This window comes from Labrus bergylta, chromosome 15 (assembly GCF_963930695.1).
Source record: "Labrus bergylta chromosome 15, fLabBer1.1, whole genome shotgun sequence".
In the NCBI taxonomy this organism is placed as follows: Eukaryota; Metazoa; Chordata; class Actinopteri; order Labriformes; family Labridae; genus Labrus; species Labrus bergylta.
The window spans coordinates 13,176,908-13,199,737 of NC_089209.1; the positions used below are offsets into that span (position 1 = coordinate 13,176,908).

The 22,830-nt window shown below is 40.6% G+C and overlaps 1 protein-coding gene across 7 annotated transcripts in view; it reads right to left on the reverse strand.

The window, feature by feature from the left end:
- The window catches only part of nhsl1b (NHS-like 1b), a 101,443-nt gene that overhangs the window by 18,902 nt on the left and 59,711 nt on the right, over positions 1 to 22,830 (reverse strand). For 6 of the 7 annotated variants that reach the window (XM_065964153.1, XM_065964150.1, XM_065964155.1 and 3 more), the window contains exon 2: positions 2,696 to 2,848. In XM_065964153.1, coding sequence (XP_065820225.1) covers positions 2,696 to 2,848 — 153 coding nt within the window. Of the gene's footprint in view, positions 1 to 2,695; positions 2,849 to 6,852; positions 7,141 to 22,830 lie in introns of those variants that run through there. The other variant, XM_020632825.3, reaches the window with a different exon arrangement.

Consider the following 22,830-nt stretch of genomic DNA (forward strand, 5'->3'; position numbering starts at 1 on the left):
TAATGAGGATCACGACGGGGAGCTGAGCTGATGAGATGATTGGTGCGGCGTGATTGGTTAGGGTTGATAAATAAGCATTGATGAGCTCAGGGCTGCTTGTTGCCAGGCAGAAATCAAGGTAAGAGGACCGGTAAGTGGCACGAGAGAGGAAAAGTAAAGACAATGAATTACATCAAGGACCAAAATACTATTATGATATTAACAGGGTGCATCAATTTATATTCTAAAGAGGTATAATAATTCAATTAGCAAATTGGGTTTGTGCAAATTAAAGTTTCTTTAATGCTACAGATAAGATCCCTACTTGAGTGGCAGAATAATACAATGTGGAAAGATAAAAAAAATACATGTTCTTGTATAATTTGCTCCTGGTTATGTCATTACCACTGTGTGGTGACCAAATGACCTCCACTGTGTCTCCCTTCCTTGGTATAGAAACCGTCATATATAACTATTTTGTGTCTAGCATTTCACTGAACATGAAAAAAGGGATGACCTTGGCCACTTTTGGAAGCAGAAAGAAGTGAATGTCAAACTTAAGGAGAGTCAAGATTAAGGGCTGTATGACTAAGATAAGCAGTAGTTAAAAAACTGTGTCATACATTTTAAAGTCAGTCAACTTAATTGTTATTGATAAGCTAAAGGGGATAAGATTGGATAATGATTATATAATGATGAGGACAAACTGTCTGATTTGCTGTTTCACTCTCCAGCAGGAGCCTGACAGTCATTTATTTTATTCCAGCCTATTTCATCTTTAGCCTACAAACTTAATAGTGACCAAAGGAATCATTGAATGCCAGCCATGACTTAACTCTTTAATAATCTTTAAGGATGGTATTGACAATAATCAGATGACTCTTATGTAACTTCTCTGATGTGTTTCGACCTGTCGGCACGTTTTCTAAAACTCGCCAGCCGCCTGCCAAAGCCTCGATGCTCAACACGCGCTGAAACCCATGTGAGTATGTGAGGCAACACAGACTGGATGCACATTGCCATCTGATTGGTTATTGATTATGTGGTTTTGCAGGGCCAAAACACCTTGCTATGCTTGTGATGGTGGAACTTGTTTACATGTGCATGGGAGCTGCAGATGAGTCTGTTTTAACCTCCTGAAATAACTTCTAAGAACCGAGCAAAAATGTGATTATTTCTATATCACATCAGGGTATGAGAGCGAGATTTGGTATATTATCATGATATTTTTTTCAGGAAATAATGCGTCATAGACAAGCTCCATGTCGGTCCTCTAATATAAATATTATGACAGTAAAATTAAAACACAGATTAAGCGTTTTTAAAATAAAACAAAATAAAAGTATTTCAAATCCTGAAGAAGAGGCAACAGGTTTTTGATTGTTTTGCAAAACATGGAATACCAATAACAAACAAATGTGTTCTTATTTTGATGCCTTCACAATTTCACCCTATTACATATACAGTATGTGACTTATGGAAACTTAAATAATACCAAGGTGTTATAGTGAGAACAGTTATTTTTCATCACGTTAAAAAAAAATATATATATAGTTTTTTAACTTCTAGCCTGGGGTTTACTGAGATGTTTTAAACTCGTAACCATTCAGTATCCTGGGGGTTTATAAGAACTTAAGCACACATAAGGCTCTGGCAGAACAGGTGTTCTCACTGGACACCTGTCGCCTTTCAGTTAGGACCCCTGGGGCAGGGTGGTGGTGACAGGATGATAGGATGGTGACAGGATGAAAGGTGGGGGACTGAATAATACAACGTCCCAGGTGTTGTCTGCTTGTTTGTGTACCTAGATACATGAATATTGCAGGAAGTAGTATGTTGCATAAACAGTACAGGGGTCGAACTATAGGGAAGATAAAGGTGTGTGTGTGTGTGTGTGTGTGTATGTGTAAGTGGGTGTGTTTTATATCAGGTGACTAACGCTTTACACCGAAAGCATCAGATTACAACCGGCCTCTCCCTGTTTATCAGTCTGTCTTTTATCTGCTGACACAAGGACAGCTCAGTGTATAAACTATCCTTTCCTATAACACATCCACCAACATGCACACACGCTTAAACACACATTTACACACTTTACAACCCTCTCTCTCTCTCTCTCTCTCTCACCTGTCTGTCAAAGTGTTATCTGAGAACAGGGTGAAAAACACAACTTTCCCAGAGATTCTCACAGAAACTGGTGACACTGTTTACTTGTATTCACACTTCCTGTTCTGGGAAAGTTGCTACGAGCATTAAAAAGTTGTCACTCTGTTGTAACTTGACTTCTGTGTTTGTTTGACAACAACGGCCGTGTCCGTTTTTTTCTCCACTCGTACTGGACAAACAGGATGAAAGGGGATCACACACTGTTGTGCTGTTGGCTAAACTTTCGACTCAACACAAATGACGGCTTTGTACATTTTTACAGTGTTGTCATCAAACACAGCTGATCTTTACAATGAGGCTACAACATGTGTGAGTTAAAAGGAAAATTTTCCCACTAAGGCTGTGTTTATCCTTTTGATATTGCAGCTGACATGGATTTGAAAGATCAATACAAAGATCTCATAGATAATCATATCATCCTGTATTCAATCTTTCTGGGTTTTCGAAGATTCAAAAAGGCAAAATGCGTCTAACTGCGTCCTAATTATTGAAAATGTTTCATTAGCCACATCATATCTAATAAACACATCTTGTTGGTTTAGATCCTTACCTCGCAGGGCGGTCTTGAGGTTGACTTTGGCCTGCCGGTGCAGATCCTCTACGCAGGGCGGCCTGCTGCCCGGTAGAAAGACGTTCTCCTGCTGATGCCACGGAGCCGTGTAATGAACCGTCCACTTGCTCTCCTCATCGAGGTTAGACACCGCTGCAGAAACAAAGATCAAGTTGTAGGGTTCAGTTTGTGAGTTAGAAAATTCTACATGTCTTGAAAGAGAATTCACAGCAACATCGGTCTGATTCTCTTCTTTGCTTTGATTTCAAGAGCAGAAAAAAAAAAAAAAAGTCCTGTGTGAGCAGCATTGGCCACTGGAGAAATTTGTTTGTATTTAATTGAGGAAGGAAGGGGAAGTAGCTTTGGGTGCTTTGCATGAAGGTGTCACTCTACACACCGACAACATGGCACGTATCTGCAACATCACACGAGCGGGCCACACAAGTCATGGGGAGGAGTCGGAGTCAGACGGAGGGAAAAACAAACCACATTATATTAAGGTAAGGGAGTCAAGACGACTACAGAAAGTTTTAAAAGCTCAATTTTTAGCTAGCATACTTGTCCTTCAGTCTGAGTAACAATAAGACAATACAACAACACAAGCTCTCATTCAGGGGGTTTGACATCAGCTAGATTTAAAAAAAAAAATCGATCAACATGTGAAGCTTGGTGAGAATGTCTATTTCAGTATTTTTTCTGTTTGCAAGACAGATAATGAAACCGTTTCCTTTGTTGTTTTTAAAGCACTTCTCTCAGCCAGACATCCAAAATATCAACAAAACACTGTTAAGCTTTTCCTTGTTTCCGTAGTAACTGGTAGTTCCTTTAAATGTGCATGATCCAGGAATTGAAGCTCAATCCTAAGCAGCATTCGTTAGCGACTCTTAATCAACAACATTCACACTTTTCAAAAGTTAGGCTTACCAAGTGAGCGTATCCAAGCTAAAGTTGGTGATCGTGGATGTAGGACTATCTCCATTTAGCCAGATGTTAGTTAAGACTGCTTTAAGTGTGCCCCTGTCCTGACCAGCACACCGTGTCCATCTGACTGGGACTGAGGGTTTGGAGGAATGGGAGGAAGGGGAAGGGTGAAAAAAAAAAAAAAAAAAAAAAAAAGGCTGGGAGTGTTGATTGTTTTTGTTTGAGTGCTTTTTCACAGCTGCTAATGAGCCGTAGTAGAATGCAAAGTGAGTGTGTATGTATGAGCGAGCAGGGGGAGGACAGAAGGCCTCTGAGGTGGAGGTAGGGCTGGGGTCTATCACTACAAATAGGTCGTTAGAGAAAGTGTGAGACAGTGTGTAACCACTTTGATACACACATATCTGCTGATATGCTACTACATGGCAAAAGCTCTTCTGTGACCAGTGACTAGAAAATGTTTATAACTGAACCTTGAATATAGTTTAGTTTGATTCAGGAGTGACTACTTCTACAGTTAAGGGCTCATTCTATTTATTCATGTCCCCACTTTCTCTGTGACAAAACCTTTTTTTGCTGCTACCTTTAAACCTACAGATTTGTTTTATAGAACAGTAAAACTATCACACATTAGCCTTATCTTGATTCAGATACTCCTATTTGTGCACTCCATAAAGTACATTGTATAATGCATGACCTTTGCAGTATTTGCCAATTGAAACCAGACGGACAGTTTCATGCAAGTTAGCGATTAGATTTGGTTTTTTGCCATATCTTCCCCTTCCGTCATATAGCTTATCTGGTATCCATTGAGACTAAGAAGTGTCCAAGTTGTCCACACTCAACTGTTTGAGTGTTATGACTTTGGCTTGGTTTTGAGTCTTATGAGTCAACACGATGTGTACTTAAATGAACCAGGCACTGTTTCAAGTTGTACAAAGGATAAAAAAAAAAAAAAGCATGTGTAAGAACGCAGATGAAATTAACCTTTCAACACTAAAAAGTATTTTTAAATCACACAGCATAATGTTGGGCCTCCTTTACAGATTTAATGCAGGACTTTTCTTTAAAAGGTCTTGAATAGACAGAAAGCCATGGTTTGAAATTAGTTATCACTGAGCTTAAAAAAATATCATCAAAGATTTTACACAAAGGACAATGCATGGAGGTGAAGAAATAAGGAATCACATGGAAAATCCAAGTTCAGAGTTCACTTTGACCATAGCAATTTCATCCAAAACAAACCCCAGATTGGCTTATTCTTGATGCAAAATGTCTACAATTATTTGTTGGTCCCAAACACCTGGACAGTTGGTTATCATCAGTTATGTTTGTCCGCCCGTGTTGTCACACATGTTCTCTTCCAGCGTGCCTGCGCTGTTCAGAATAATCGATCAAATGCATCACGAGGCAAAACTCCTCTGACCACAAGTTTGGACCGGACCATTGCACTAGACTGAAACACGCACACACACAGGTCAATAAAAGGTACTATTTGAAATGTGAAGCTAAGAAAATCATGCTTCTTTTTTGTTTGGTTCCAAAAGTTACAAAAACTTTCTCAAACTGAGAAAGGCCCCAGATATGTATTCATATTTTATTGTTTTTAAACAGCTGGGGCTGAATAATTGTTTTATCTGATCCAGTTCTTTAGATTTCTTTCTCACCCACACACACAGCACAGGTAGCCCTCCCCCACCCTCCTCTCTGACCCTGGGGTCTGAATAGACCTCAGTCAGGCTATAGGAGACCAAGGACGTGGGGCACAAAAGCCTGTATTGTCCCTCAGCATCAGTCTCCACATCAGGCCTTTCAGAGCCACAATAACCGCTAGCCCCTCACACACAGGCTCACACACACTGGATTGTGGCGCGAAAGTCTTTCAGAAGTCTGCTAATCCCTGTGTCCATTGACATTCCGGCCCCCCTACACCCAATAACAAACGCAGACTGAGAGCAAACAGGCTACAAACAGCATCAGAGATGAAAAACACAAAAGTTCCCCACAGATATCCCTGTTTAATGTAACCGTAAGCACAAACGCACACACAGCAAAGATACGCTGCTATGATCAATAACTGTGATCAAGATGTATTGACAATGTAAATCCTGAACTGGGTCCCTGATCGACCACCAGCACATACACGATTGACTTTCACGCTTGATACAACTTCCTGTTTAGTAAGGGTCAGTTTTAGGCTTGGGTCAGGTCAAGTGAGATATAGCAAACAGTTAGGTCATCCAGGGGTAACAAACGCAAAAAAAAAGAGTTTATTTTTTAAAATGTATTTACTTTTTTTGTTTCATTTAATCATACTTTTGGAATAATTATTTTAGGGTACCCTCCTGCCCTATTTGATCATTTTTAAACCATAAAAACTTCTTCTGGGAAAAAAAAGTTACGATGCAAAATATCAGCTTATTAGCCACAATTAGTATGAATGTCTCAGATGAGGAGCCAAATGCAGGTATATGTGTAGATGAGCTGAGTAATACAACTGCTGGCTATTGATTAATAATATCACATCAACCTTCACTGCAATGCACACATTCACACACTAATACAAGCTATTAATACACCTGAGATTATCAGCTTGCTCTGCATCAAGTAGCTCTTTGTTAAATATCCCCACATGCTTAATAACCATTGGACTGAACAGCCTTGAAGCATTTTCTCATCATACTCCAATCAGTTCATGCATAGCACACACACCTGTACAGACTGATTTCATATCAAGCTCAAATAAGCTGACACATTTAAATCCATATAAACACAAAAATACCTCTAAATTGTTTGTTCAAGAGCTTAAAAAAGGGAATTTATTTCTGAGCTCTCAGTGCTCCCAGCTGCCACACTGAGAAACTCTGTTAGGTTATTTAGTGCGACTAGTTGTCGGCTCTTGTGAAGTCTTGTTCCTGTGGTTACCTGGTAACAGGGTGCAACAGAGGGTTGTCTCTGGGCTCAGCAGGGGCAACAGTATAAGAAATATGCCCACAGGAAGTCGTTCTAATAGAATGATAGGAAACTCTTTAAAGCCGGCATGTGCCCACTTTTAAAAACCTTAAATTAAGCAATTGACGTTAAAAACGGTGGAAACACTTGGAACACATTTGGGAAAATCAGAAACTTACATGGAAATGAAATTCTAATAAAAAGGATGCAAAATAGTGGAGATTCCTTAGACTGGTGGATATTTTATTCAGTGTTTACTCAATATAAAACAAACAAACATATCTTACCCTTCCTTTTGAAGTATTTAATCACAGATTTTAACGAGGTCCCGATAAACACCATTATTCCGCTTGAGAGTATTCTTCAAAAAGAAAGTGCTCTTATAAAGGCACCACAAATTACAAAATAAAATCCAAGGAATGAAGGAGGAAGAAGACAGGTCGAGGGAGTGCTGCCGTCAGCTCTCCTCTGCTCACATTCTCACTTCTCTTTGGCTTGGTTTAAGAGTGTGTGTGAGCGTCTACTGCGCTGACAATAAGCTTCTACCCCTATCTCTCTCTCTCTCTCTCTCTCTAAACACACACACAGCCTGACACTCCTCCCTCAGGCTGCCCAGTCCTCCGAGACACACACTCGCAGAAACACACACACAGCGGGAGGGGTGAAGGACCGGCCCCTCTGCTCCTCTGTGCTTTGGTTACCAAGGAGTTCTGGCTGCCTCTCCCTTTATTTCTCATCATCAGTTGTTCTCTCGCGCTGTCTTTCCCCCTCCACACTCTCTTTCTTCTCTCTCTCAGCGGGACTCAGAATATAGCCGAAAGTTAAACATACTTTATTAGAAAGAACAGGCACGCTTGTACTATTTTGCTCTCATTTCATTCCATCACTCTTCCATGTATTTTCCTCTCCTCACTGCCCTGCTCTTGCAAAAGTAATCAGTGTGTTGCAGCTCTTCAACACCATGACAGACCCATCATGGGAATATTCATGCATCTAATTAAACTATAAGTCACCCCAACAGGAGAGGCTTGTACATCCCTAAAATAACATGTTCAGCTTCTTTTTCTCAGGAGGATTAAGCTTCCACCTGCATGCAAAATGCGATGCCAGCGGGAAACATCAAAACAAAACACTAAAGCACTGACATTTATCCCATTGATCTCTTCTGAAGCATCTTATGGTTAGTAAAACAATGACTGTCACGTTGAAAAGGACTCAAAAGATCATGTCTATACAGCTTTCTAAGGTGTCTCAAATCAGGAAAAAAAAGACCTTAGTAGTAATGTGCTAATTTTCTCAGTATGAACTCTTCCTGTCATCTCGCTGGATGTTGTTCTATCAACTCCTCTTCCTCTGTCAGCTTCTTACCACCCTGCTGTGTGTGCACATTGCCACTGAATCTGTGCCACATGAATATAGATCACATACAATCCTCCTATTGTCCGATCCCCACACAAATCTATCACACACACACACACACACACACACACACACACACACACACACACACACACACACACACACACACACACACACACACACACACACAACACACACAACACACACACACACACACACACACACACACACACACACACACACACACAGAGTCCTCAGGGCTAGGGCCGCCCCTCCTTCTGCAAGCGTATTTCTTTTCAGCCCACTTGGTTGAAGGGGCGAGGGGAGGGGAGGGGAGGGGAGGGGAGGCAGGCAGGGGGCTGCAACAAGAGCTTGATTTGGGCTGCAAATGATCCTTGAATTTGTGGGTAAAAGGGTTTACCCCCCCCCCCCCCCCCCCCTTCTCTCCCACTAGACCATGGTCATCTGATCCTTTCAGTCTAACTCTGAAGTGTTGTACACAACAGTTTGTATTTTACTATGTGAACCATTGTGTTGATTATAATGGGAATCTTTTGATGGATTAATTGTTTTTCTTGTTCTTGAGTTATGAAGCTCTACCTTTGGCAAAAAAAAATGTCCACTTGTGTATAAAACAGCTGCCACACTAGCTCAGGTCCACACATAAGTACAAGGTAAACAGTAAAGTTACATTAGACAATGTTTACATTATATTGAAATGGGCTATTGAAATGTTTGAACCAGAAATCTGTTCATGTCTTGTTCATGTAGTTTTTTTGTCACTCTATTAAAAGCCCACTTACAATAAACAATAAACAACAAGTATGTCTTTAAATTAAAATGTTTAGTTGAAGGCTACAAGTGTCCTCCAGAGTCAATGCTAAAAACCTAAAAGTAAACTGTACACAACCAAAACTGTAGAGTAATCAAATTAACCACCACATTTAAACCTTTATATTGAAAAGGAGTTTTGTCAGCCAATTAACAAGTAGCCTAACTGTATATGTCAAGAATGAATCTACAACTATTAAAACAATATGTAATTTATCAAGCAAATATTCAGATTCAGAAAACTTAGAAGGAATAGAACCAACAGTAAGAACAGATTTATCTCAGGTGTCAGTCTGAAAAGGTTTCATAAAAGTCTCTCTCCATGTGTCAAACTTGTCTCATTAGAGTTCTTTACTGAGTCCTCGTGTTCTGTCAGCAGCCTCTGTTTGGCTTGTGTCTCACACTGTCTGGCACGCGTACAGTATTAGGATCATTTATGCAGACATGAGCCCGAGCAGCAACGCTCATTAAAGAGCCTATTGTTCTCAGGACAGCGTCAACACACGCACACATGCATGTACACGCACACATGCACACACAGAGTGACAGACAGCTCAACAGCTCTATCCGCTTGTAATCTAGGCCACCTCCAGGATTAAAGCTATCTATCCATCCAGCCATACGTCCGTACATCCGTCCACTCATTCCAAGCGCGGAGGGAAGCCCCAGCACACTGACCTGAGCCCAAACAATATCAATCTTTCATCTGTTTACACTCAGCAGCATATGTAGGGAGCGTGTAGACTGAGTGGATGAGACTTTGGAGCTCTGAGGAAGATCTAATTTAACTCCACAATCAAATCAAAAACAAAAAAAAATCATGAGCAACAACTTCTAAATTGGCCCTGTAAACAACACAATTTAAGATACTTTGTGGATTAAATGTATCAGAAGTGAAGCTCCAAATCCGGAGATAGAGGTGAAAAAAAATAACGATAAACAGATCAAAAAAAATATATCTTTAGGCTTTGAGCTTCTTTGCAGGAAAATAAAGCAAGTCCAACACAAGCTAAAACCAAATAAAATCACAAGTTCAAACATCGGTCTGTGGGGATTCAGCCGTGCCTAAAAAAATAGCATGAAGCCAGCGTACAGCGCACATTATTAAGTCCTTCAGCCAATTCATTATTTAAATAATTGATCACACTAATGACACTATCAGGCAATTATTAGCATGCAAACACAAAATCTCGACACATCCTTGTTATCTTAAGGCCCACGGCAAGACAATGATTATCTGTTCTCGTAGTACAACCAGCAGCACGTGAAAAAAAGGTGGTGACCCTCAGAAAACGAAGGAGAAATTAGGAGGAGGGGCTGTGTGAATAATTAACAAGTCTTGTTGCACCAGACGTGATTAAGACTCAAGGGTGAAGTTGGCAGAGAGATAATGAAGGAGAGAGATGGATGAGGTGCTCCCACTCTTCCTCCTGTCGCTGCTCTCCTCCTTTCTTTGTGTGCCCTGTCTCGTTTTTAACACCTTGTTTGGATCTCCTCAAAAATATAAGCCAGGGTGGGAGAGTTTGGAGCCAATCAACCAAGAGCTTTAAAATCTCTAACCCTGGCTTTTATATATGTTTAAAAAAAAAAAATCGCCCTGATGGCTGAATTTAACTTCAAATCTTTCCAGCACTTGCTCTGTTTTTTTTTTTAATCAATTCCCAAAATGCACCCATCCTCCCTCTTTGGTTCAATATTGTAGTCTGTCAAACATCCGTTCAAATCCCAAAGTGCCTCAACACAAACACACACAGATTCCCCCTTCATCTGACAGGTCTCAGAGTTTATTTCTCTAATTGGACTTCAGAAGGGAGAGCTAAGCTGACCCCCTTAAACCCCCTCAAATCTACCTGATCCCCTAAAGTCAAAACTCCTTCCTTTCTCTTATTCCCCCGTCTTTATTTGAGACAATAACTCTTTCATGGCGGTGGATGTAATCTAGCCTGTGTTGTTTTGACTCCCATCTCTCTTTCCTCTTGTTTTGTGTAGTCTTGTTCGGTCTCTGACCTTGAATGAAACGAGTTCCCGTTAGTAGGTGAGAAACCTGCGAGGTAGAGATAAGCAGGAAAATGTGAGTGTTTGTTTCACACGTGGGCGTACGCAACCACTTTGCACATGTATGTGTGCGGTGCGGTGAAACGTACAGGGGGCAAAACAAGTAGTTACTGAGTCACTAAAGCGAACATGTGAATGGATAGAAACAAAGGAAGGATTGTTCCTGTGAGGTAACTTGTAAGAAAATAAGCTCCTGAAGCCAATGTCCCAGTTGGAAATACAGCATATAAATTACAACATCAGACCAACTGAAGAATATAAAATGACTAAAAACCTGATTATTTAATTCATACTGATGTATTAAAGTGAAAGGAAGAGGTTGCGAACCCGTTAGCAAGAAATGTTTTATATTTCTACTTCACGTCGTGTCTACAAAAATGTATCAATTATAAAAAACACCTCAAACAGGAACTGGATCAAAAAGCCATGAGAATTTCATAAATAATTACACTACACTCCGCATCCTCTTAATCCCCCTCCTCCTCTCTTTTTCTGTGAATGAAAATCTATAATTTATAGCATGCAGAGTAACACACTCGCTTCATCCCTTCATATCTCTGTGAATGAAAGCGTGGCACCGAGGTGGTGAATGGGAACCCGAGGGCTTTGGTCTTCTCGGAGATGTACAGGATGGGAGGCATGAATAATCTATCAGCAAAGAGAGGGGAGGAGGTAAAACCACATGATAGAGGAAGCAAAGTTGGGGATCCCACCTTCTAATTACATGCAATACCTTGTCAACAAACGGTTTAAATTCTCAGCATTTAATAGCTGTTTGCACAAATATATGCTGCTGCTGCCATATTGAAGCGGCAGGACATTAAACCTCTGCAATTGGTTGATGTGCTTGACTAGTGTAACTAAAAAAAGAGACTGAAAAATCTGGAGTCTTCAGCTTTGACATTAAGCAGCAAATACAAAGTTTGTAGATGCTGATGCTGAAGAACCAGTCAGGAAAATGAAAACACAGAAAGAAAGACAGAAGAAAACAGACTCTCTTCAGTGCTCATAAAAACACACTTTTAAGTGTTTAAGTTAAAACTTCACTCACTCCTGAACAAACACAACTCTCTCACAACAATAACAGATGTGCGCACACACACACACACACACACACACACACACACACACACACACACTAATGATTTTAGCATGGGGTGAAGTTCCCGCGCATCACTGACACATGCACACATAAACATGTAGTTCAACAAACTGTACTGCTGAATGACCTTTCTCTGACGCCACCCTCCTGCTGTCTCTCTCACCCCTCCTGTCTTCCTCTCTCTCTCTCTCTCACCCTGATGTGTGTCTCTCTCTCTCTCTCTCTCTCTCTCTCTCTCTCTCTCTCTCTCTCTCTCTCTCTCTCTCTCTCTCTCTCTCTCTCTTCTGTCTTTCTTGAGTTGCACTTGTCTGTTCAGCAGACAGAGGTTACTGGGTAACACCAATCCTCCTTCCTCCCCCACCTCTCTTCTGGTGTTTTCCGTCTGACCTACTCCATTGAAGCAGCTGGCATTCCTTCACACACACACACACACACACACACACACACACACACACACACACACACACACACACACACCTTTCCATCAATGCAGACATGTCACCATCCTATAACCCTTACAAATGTAAATACTGAAAACTCTTGTTGATTCTATGCCTCATTTTGAATCACTGCAGTTTCTGTCGATGCGATGTCCCTCTGTTCACCATCAGAAAGTCGATGTCCCTTCATCAGTGAATTTGCATGATTACATTCAGATACCGCGAGGCTTGAAGAGTCTTGACTGATGGAGACAGATGTACTTCAAGCAACTGAAGTGGCTCTGAGTGACATCATTTAAGTGGAAAGATTTAGTGTATGTGTGCGGTGCGGAATAAGCAAGCTACCGTACTTCACCTGCCACTTGAGCAAATAGGAGAGGGGGATTTTAATTCAGAAAAAAAAAATCCACTGAATGTGTCTGAGACTGAGTGCATTTTTTTTAACACAAAAGCCAAAAATTGTCACCAGCTACCTACAGGGTAAAATGTTGGGATTATAAGTGGATTCAGGTTTAACATGATAACCGCTGCATTTTGTGTGAACGCTGTCTTATTCTCTTCAATGAAAGGCAGTGGGGCCTCCTATAGGCTGCTGCTCCTTTGTGATCCATGAGAAAAACCTCAGAGTCTGTGTGGCAGCCTGCAAAACTACGCCCTGAGCATGAACACACCATCACTAACATAACCAGACTCTTTTGTGTTTCACAAGCATACGTATGTGCATGTTAAAGCTTTGATGCACAGACACACGTGTATTTGTTTTTTTCTTTCTGTTCAAACACCGTCAAGCTTTCCTCACACAGTGTGTGAGTGAGAGAGCGCAATCTTTGAAAAAAGGGAAGCACAATACTAATGTGGGAGATGGTATCAAAAGCAAAAACTTTGCACAAAGACTGACAAAAAGAAGGGCAAGAAGAAAGAGATGGGGAAGCAGAGTTTGCATTGACAAAATGTTTTGAAAAGACTCCTTGATGTGGTAGAAGCGGATTTTTCATTTTGCCGAGTAGCGATGTGAGACAGGATAGAAAAGACAAGGCAGCATTTAGAGCGACAGAGGAAACAAAAGAGAGGAGGATAAAGGCTGCAGGGAGCACGGAAAGTTTGGGGTGGAGGACATGGAAGCAGATGAAGCAAGAAGCTACTCGCGAGAGATAGAGGAAGTGTGAACGGAAAACATCCACAGTTGGAGAACAGATATTACACACACAAACACACACAAAGGCCCAGCAGGCTTGGCGGTCATGCCTAATTTTCTCCCCCCTTGGCGTCTGACCCGGGCGCTACTTTCCGATCCCCTTTGAAATTCAATCCAGGATAAAAGAGATAGAATGACGGAGAGATCAGATAGAGGATATACGTACCTCTGTCTGAACATGTGGGAAGACAAGACTACTTGTCTACTGAAGAATAAAAAAAAAGAAATTGTGCATGATTTCTGGAAGCAGAGCGAAGAAGAAGGCCCATAAAAAGGCCGTCTAATAGCGTTAACGGCTAGAACTGCACAAACTGACAAGGAGGCATGCAACCATTAAATAACTCCTTTCTATACATTCATTTAACGAGCAAACTTTATAGCCCAATGTTTAGCTCCAGCACAGTAAGAGGCGTATCACTCTGAAGACGAACACGCCTGTTGAGCAGGGAGTAAAAACATTGTTTCTTTACGAGCAGGCTGATTTGTACGCCTGAGTTTTTTTGGAGCCTTCACGGAGGGTGGCAGTTTTGTTGCTAACCTGAAGCGTTTTATGTCCCCCGTCAAGATGGATTTGTGGCTAAACGTCCGTTTTCACCCCCCGGCAACAGGGGTTTAAATCTAACCCAACTCTAGCCTGTCAACCATTCTGAAGTTAGCAGGACCATAACATGAAGACAGGAGGTGGTTGGAAACTGGAGTTTTTTTTTTGTTTTTTTTTTACTTGTTAAGATAAATTCATGCATGATGTGTTTTTGGTGTTTAAAGGGGCTTTTTTTTTTTTCAAATTAGAAGTCCAGCACGTATTAAACTACACCTTCAACATGGTATTACAGATAATGATGACATCACTTTGCTCTGGAATTTCTCGCAACTACTGATTGGACTGCCATTTTCTTTAGACAGTTTAATTAACGGGTCTGTTTGTTTTGATGAGGCAGACACTTATGTTTGTGTAATTCAACAAAAAAAAAAAACACTTCATAAACATTTACCTGAAAACAATCCAAGTCATAGAAGCTATTTAAGGTTTTTACTAGTTTAAATGATCTTCACATTTTATTTTTATTTTCTTGAATTATTTGACTTTGTTTGATTAATCCAGTCAAAGATCCCACGTCTACAAGAGTTGCACCTATGTTTATAGTTTTTGCTGACTGAGCAGCATTGTAGCATGACAGAAGATTTGTAAGTCATTCAGAGTTGACCTTGGCTTAAAATCAATTCAGCAGTTTTCTGTAGCATTCAGTTATTCAATCAAACCACTCGACTTTATGCTGCAGTAACACATGTTTAACATGCTATAATAAAATAATTATCCAGTGGAAATCCCCATCCTGTCAATGATAGTGAAACATAAAGACAGACCCTGGCAACCCCGAGACTACATTAAGAGCCATTACCATCCAGTCAAACGGTCTCCTCTTTTATTGACTCCTGGCCATTCTCACTTTTCAGTGGACCCTCTGAGGACCAGCAGCATCAATAATCTACAGTGCCTAAGTGTGGCTGTGGGTCTAACTGGTCCAGTGTGTAATAATCACATTAAGCAGGCTGACATCATTCTGCATGCTTTTGTATGTAAGTGTGCACATGTTATCGTATATGTGTGCCTGCAGCAGTTTTTTATATACGATCTATTGCATTTAAACAACAAACCTAATCACACGTCCAGTACCTTTAAGGAAAACGACATCACTGCGCTGCATCTCTGAACCTTTTATCTTGATTGTGTCTTTGTTTGTGTTACTGACACATACATGCACATTTAGGTTATAAGACAATACACCTGGATGTGCCTGTAGTCACATACTATACATAAAAACACTATAATACATAAACACACACACAAGTTTGTATACTTATTATACATCCATGTAGCAGTGCTCACAACATTATGTGGGCTGCCCGGCTGGTTATATGACCTACATTTCAACACCAGGGCTGTCTACTTTTCTCTCCTAAGGGCCTGTGAGTGTGTGTGTGTGTGTGTGTGTGTGTGTGTGTGTGTGTGTCTCTTTTTGTCTGTGTGTGTCCTTTCCTCCTACGTACACCACAGCCAAACACATTCATTAATCCAATTTTATAATTACCTTCACACACAAAATGCCATAAATCTGACACACAAACATAGATATGATACACTGTGGAGTGTTTCTAGATTAGTTGTCCAATTACTCTACACAGTTTGTGTGTTTCTACAGTACCAGACTTTAAAGGGCTTAATTAAAAGTGCAATGTGAATAATGTCCAATCTGGTGTAATGATAGTTATCAGTAGGTAGCAGATGGAATATAACATTTGTTTTAACAATATGAATTAATTAGCATTAATATTTCACTGAACATTTTTACACTGACGGCTTTTATGACACGGTTTGCGTTAATTTGATTTCCAATCAACTTAAAACCACGACACCCTGAATGAGCGCTGGTGAAAAAAAAAGAAAACAGATGTGATAAATGTTGCTTTTTTTTTATACTCTCACACAATGTGGTTCGAGTATACAGCTGTGCGTCGCTGCTGTTGTTGCAATGACCCCTTACCAGCTCAGGTTTGATGTCGAGAAGGTCTTGTCTGATTTAAGCTCAGAGGCACAGAGGCAGACTGAGCTAATTTAGGTTAAGTGCCTCCAGTAGCTCAAGGGCACAAAGCAACAAGCCACCTGAGGCTAGCCCGCATCACACTGAGGAAAGCCGGATAATAAGTGTGTGACGGTGTGTGTGTGTGTGTGTGTGTGTGTAGACACAGAGATACCAATTGGAGTCAGGTAAGAGACATATCATCTAAAACGTGTGCATTTGTGTTTATCAACAGTTCTTCCACCACTGGAGCAAAATAGACAGCATGCGGAGTTGACCCACTTCCCACATTGCACCCCACTTCTCATCAGCAGCAACAGTAGGTCATTTGGGGAGGGGAGGGGAGGGTGTGGGTGAAACAAGAACAATCCAATGGACAGTCAGAAATGCAGCAATTGACCAATGACCACAAATTTAGGAAATGAGCAGGACAATAAGCCTGGAGGTGCAGGCTCAATCAGGAGGTTAGATTTGGAAGTTGGATGTCAGTTCTGGTGGCTTGAATTGATTACTCTTAGTAACCAACACATTCAAACTGCATGACTGAGTTTGACTCTGTTCAACAGGCCTCTAACATTGATCCAATTTATATCTCCTCTCTGACAATTTGTCTGTTTAAGGTGATTTCACATTGCTTTCACAAGTGTGCACAAAACTTCCCCTACTACCAACGGTGGCAATCTTAAATTACAAATGTTGAAGCCCTTTGGGAACACTCTGTGTAAACACATTTGATGAAATGGAAATAAAAGGGTAGCCTTTTATGGGACAATTATGGCACGATAACATCAATAATACTCGTGATCTAAAAACCTGAATCTTCTCATGAATCCTTATAATCAAGTATTCAAAGCATTTTGCAACACAATTTTGCAGTTAACATGACATTTGCTGAATCTGCTTTTCAACAGTCCCACAAGCAGTTTGACCAGACAGCAGTGCGGGCCCTCATGTACACAATGGCAACTGCAACAGAACATCTAGATGCTACTGACCCACTTTTCAAAAGCCTCATTCAAAGAACAGTAATAACAATCAGTTGCCATCATCGTTATGGAACATTTTATTGATACCCTCAAAGACTGAGGGAGATGAAAGGTCACAGTGATGGTGGTGCTCGCCAACAATCGAGCTCAAAAGATGCTCAGTCAGACCACAGCTAATATCTACGTGTGTACAATTGCTCTCGATGTGGTTTCATTATAATCATCAGAAGTTCTATACATTAATGCTAAAGAATTAGAAGTGTGTGTTGTAATCCAGGGTATAGGCAGATAGGGTTAAATATGTCTCAGAACAAGGCTTTGTGCTCATTCAGTACACACACAAACACTGAGACACTGTGATGGGTGTTTGTATCTCTCTTATCAAATAGACTCATGGATGCACTTTGCAGAGATGTGTATGTGTGTGCACATGCATCTAGGTTCCTGGACTGATAATCTCGTGTTGAGATCTCGTCTGGGGGAAAAAAGAAAAAACTGAACCCCAAATCCACTTAAACCCTCCCTCCTCTAACTACCCCTTTGCTACCCCCACTCCCTCCCTGAGTCTCTCTCCGTTCCTCCCCTTTCTGTCCCATCTGAGACATAATGGAGGGATGGAGGCATTACTAGAGAGAGCAGACCTCTCTTGGGATGCAATGTGTGCGTCCTCCTAATGGGCCCCAGGAGGAAACGAGACCAGCTCCCTGATCAAATACAACCAAAATTTAGAACCGCCATCACACCAAATTAAATTCCTGGTAACGCCTCATGTGCCTCTTTCGTGTGGGGATAATTGGGTAATTAAATGTGATCAGCAATTAATCCAAAGTAAGGTAATTACATTTGGTAATTACCCATAATCCCATTGCTATAGTCTCACCATTTAAAGTGTTTTTCTGTGTGGCTTTAAGTCATTACTATAGCCGTTGAAATAAATAAAAAAATCACGAGTGATCAATATTGAACTCAAGGCTGACTGCACCATTTGTCTGTTGAATGAGCCCGCCTCCTTGTCAGTGTTATTACGCCACCTTGTGGTGAAAAGTAGCAACAACTGACCCAGATATATTTGGTTTTCAAATGTCATCTTTGCTAGATATCTTTCAAAAGTTAACAGCAGTCGAGGAATGTATGCTGCTTTAAACAAACACAATTAGGGCAAAATTGTTCTACCCAATGGGTTTACAAGCAAATGAAAAAAAAGGCTGTAGCTTTTACTGTTACATTTCCCCTCTGATTTTTGTCTTTAACCCAAATCCACATACACATGAGGAGAGGGAAACCCTCCAGAAAGAGACGTTGCCATGGTGAGAACAACTCATTAACGAGACAGATTTAAAGAGGCTCTTAAAATCACTTTCTCTCCCCTGCCTAGCTTCTCTGTCTCCTTTCATAATCAGGCTCTATGGGGGGACATGAGCTTTTCAGCGGCTTGGCTTTGCTTTCTGAAGCTTAATGGAAACATCCAGCTGATCGGGACATAAAGGGGCCTCAGGCTGAGAAGGAGGCAAGTAGATGGACATAGGGGCAAGGGTACACACGTTGAAGTAAAGTGAGGGGGGCTGTGGTTGATGAGAGTTATAGTGATAAAACATGAGGCTGGTTCAATGAGGCTATCAGATTATTTTGGTGTGGTTATTAGTATTTCAATGTAATGTAATTAATGAGATAAAAGCTCCTGTGAGGATATATATATATATATATATATATATATATATATATAAATAAATGTCATATTTATGACCTAAACAAATACATTTGTGTGACATTCTGTAGTCTGAAGTAAGATTTGTACTTTTTCTGAACATTACAGCAAAAGTCAGGAATGTAACTTTGTGTGCTTAAAGAGAGCAGACAGGTCAGCGGGCCAAACAGGGCCAGAATCATCAAAGCACCAGACTGAGAGCAGCATGAGGTGGAAAAAAAGCTCCCTCTTATTGCAGCTCTCATTAAAGAAATGAGCTGTGAGGCCTGGGCGGCCAGTGGAGTGCTTAAACGTACTTATCCTGCACTACGGCACAATTAGATTTTTCAATTACTAACACCAAGACCACTGTTAAATTTACCGGGGGCGACAGAGGAAGGCAAAAGCTGGCCAGATTACGTCTTGAAATCGCATTTGTATTCAAAGCCTGTTGTAGTAATTCAAATGTTAAGACTAACTCTTACAATTATGACACACTTTGTTTTTCTAATTTTAAATAATCATGACTAATTTTCTCATGCAATTGATGAATAAGATGATTTCTGTCTGAAAACATCAACTTTATATTTTCAATGGGGGACAGGTGTTTGTGACTCGACTGACTGCACATGTCCTCCAAAGAGAACATGACATCACACAAACCCATCACTCATTGTGTGTTTGCAACACATGAGACTCTATACTTATTTAAACTGACTTCATTGTGATAACTGCAAGGAGACAAGAGAAGCTAGGTAAAGATCTGCATATGTTATATTGTCGTTCCACTTTGTCATCCTGATCTTCCAGGTTCTTGCTGCCTTATTGTGTAATACATCAAACACACCTCCAGGAGGCTCCCTTTGTCAAAGTGGAAAACAAGGCACTGAGTAGACTGAAGTAAATGGAGGTTTATCGTAGGGACCGAAGCAAGACAGAAATTAAGCCACACAAAAAGAAACAAGAAAAATAAATTATATTATATATATATTATATATTAATTCCCTGTATGATAATGAAGAATTCTTCGATTCTCTTAATAGTCATAAGATCCTCTCTGCTCTTTGAAAGCTCCCAGTGTATCCATCCTCTGATCCATTAGGTCAATGAGCAGATAAATGTCTTCTTAGATTCAAGTGATTATATGGCTTTTATGTTCCTGATGTGATAATTAAGTTGTTAAATAAAACTCTATTCTAAACATATGGGGCTCTGCGGCTTCCTCACACCTGATCCCTCCTTAATCAAACACTGATCTCCCTCCTTCAATCCTCTTCCACTGCTCCCAGTCTCCCAAATAAGAAAGCCAGCTGATCCCAGTCCATACTATTTATCTAACCAGATTATCTGTGACAACTACATTTCATGCAAATGACTCATGCACAACATCAGACAAGAAGGACAACCCAAAAAAAAACGCTAGCTTCCTGTGAGATTAGAATCCAATGACAAAACCTGTTATTCTGCTTTCAGATCAGAATCTTTTTGTGATAAATCTCATACTCTATTAGTCTAGTAACATGATATTAAATACTTGGAAAAGATCATTTATCATGCCTTAAAGTATAATGAAGCTCCCAAAAGAGCTTTTGAATAAGACATATTGGAGAAGTCTGTTCTAAGTCTGAGCAGTCAGAAGAGTATTTTCTTATGAAAATGTCTCAATGTACCATGAGTGATGTGGTTTATTTCACAAGTGAAACAGAAGAAGAAGAAATCGGTCACTAGTAGAGATGATATAATTGTTTGATGGTCAGATAATCTCATCTACATCCAGTGAACCAAGAACTTATTTGGTCGTCATTCTCCATCAATTTCCAAACATATCGTGGTTTAAGCTCTCGCAAAAACAACCATCTTTACTTTGGGGTGTGAACTTTAATAACAAGCATTCAACACAATTTAGTGACAGATTTTAGAGAAAATGATTAACTAAATATAGAACACTAGACAAAGGAAAGAAAAACACCAAAACACACAAACGGAGTTGGTGTTTGTGAAAGGAAAATCAGCGACAACAGCAGAGCGACAAAGATGAAAAAATGAAGGACACCTCCGACCTACTGATAAACACAAAGACAGACAGAACTCCACAAACTCGATTACCTCCCAATATTTGTCAGTGATGACTTCATTAGTCCTTTGTCACACATGATGGAGGAGCAACTGTTCAGCCAATCAGCAACCAGCCTTTACCTATTAAGCCACTAACAAGTTGATGTCTCCATCTGTTAGACACGGCGAGCTATTACCCAGTAATCACACTTTACCTCCTTTATCTACTGACTAAAAAGATGTGTGCAGGGAAGAGCATGGCGGTTATATTCAGAGAGGATAACTGTCGCAGGGCAAAAAAAAAAAAAGAAACAAGCCGACATGCACTCATTCACACTGACACACACAGCCTTAAAGACTTGATCAGTGAAAGAGAAAGATGCCAGAGAGAGAGAAAGATTGAAGGAGACAGAGTTGCTTTGAGGGAAAACAGAGCCTTAACCCATTTTACAGTTGAATGACCCAGTGCGACCCCTGACCCCCAATTCCCGACTGTGTGTGTTTGTGTGTGTGTGTGTGTGTGTGTGTGTGTGTGTGTGTGTGTGTGTGTGTGTTTGGTGTGTGAACCCCCTTCTTTTCTTCATCTCATTAAGCTGTGTGTCATGCTCTCTGCTCCATTGTTCTGCCACCTCCAACCTGCTATTGGGGGGGTTTTCATGCACATTCAGGACTGAGTGTATACTTGTCTTTACTCTATGTTTGAGTGTGTTTGAGTGTAGGTGAAGAGCACCCAACAAACCTCATTGTACTTTTATGTGTTTCACCTCAAACCCTTAAATCTCAGCATAAGAGCTGCTTTGACTAGCTTGTTTTCTGCACATACTGAGAAACATGATGAGCCATTAAGCAAGAAATGCTAACTGCCCAGTTTGTCACCTTAAGCCAGGGTTGAGGAAGCTTGTTTAGAAATAAGTGGACTGGTTTAAGAGAAGAGCAGGATAGAATAAGAGACGAGAAAGAAGCTCAACTTTGAGTTTGTTTCTTTTATCTAGTTCTTACACATTCTTCAAAATGTGTATGGAAAGGAGACTGAAGAAGGCTATGTTTCTACTCTTTTGCAACAGATCTGATACAGTTTTCTTTAATCTAACTTTAATCAATAATACAACCAGCAGTGATATAACTAAAATATGTCTTAATTCAGGGTGGCTCTGATGAGCGTTGAACCTGCAATCTATGCACAATCCTGAGTTAACTGCCAAGGTTTTTTTGCCAGTTTGAAAAGCTTGGAGATGTGGTTTTGTTTGTGAACAAAACACTGAGGGCAGCACGATGACAAAGCACTGAGGCAGAGACCAAATCCCACTGCCACAATCATATTACCCTAACTGAATTTCAGCAGTGCTTCCCCTTATAAATGGAACCAATCCATTTCATTTGGCCTCATCTTTATACTCTACAAGCCGGGACTCCCTCAGGTAGTTGTCCCTTAGGGGCTGTTGGCACTGATTGGTCGATAGCTGAACCTGCTGTCCCACTGAGGGATTATGGGGGATCTGGTAAAACCAACACCTGCTCCTCGGCTAAAATGGTATTAAATAAATAGGCGGATGAGGGAGTTAGGCATTGTGGAATAAAGAAATTGAAGAAGAAATTGAAGAGTAAGTTAGATAGGAACTAGTATACACAGCATGCAAGGCAGAAAGACAAGAACAAACGCAGGCATACAGGAAAAGGAAAACAAAAGAAATAGCACAACTCCAATTTGAGCGTGTTTTTGTGTTTAAGGACGGTCTGTTCGGCAGAGCATGAATACAGAGTGACTGGGAGGTTGATTCAACCTAAAGAGCCCAGACAATACTGTACCCATGGTGGCGACATCTTGAGCTGTCACGGCTAGTTAGCCAGAGCAGACGTGAGTATGGGCTGCACTCGTCCGGCTGCATATTGTCACACTAAACACACAGGAACAACAGATTTGGTTTAAATACACGCAAAAACTCAAGGTGAGTAGTAATTAATGTTAATGGACAGAAAAG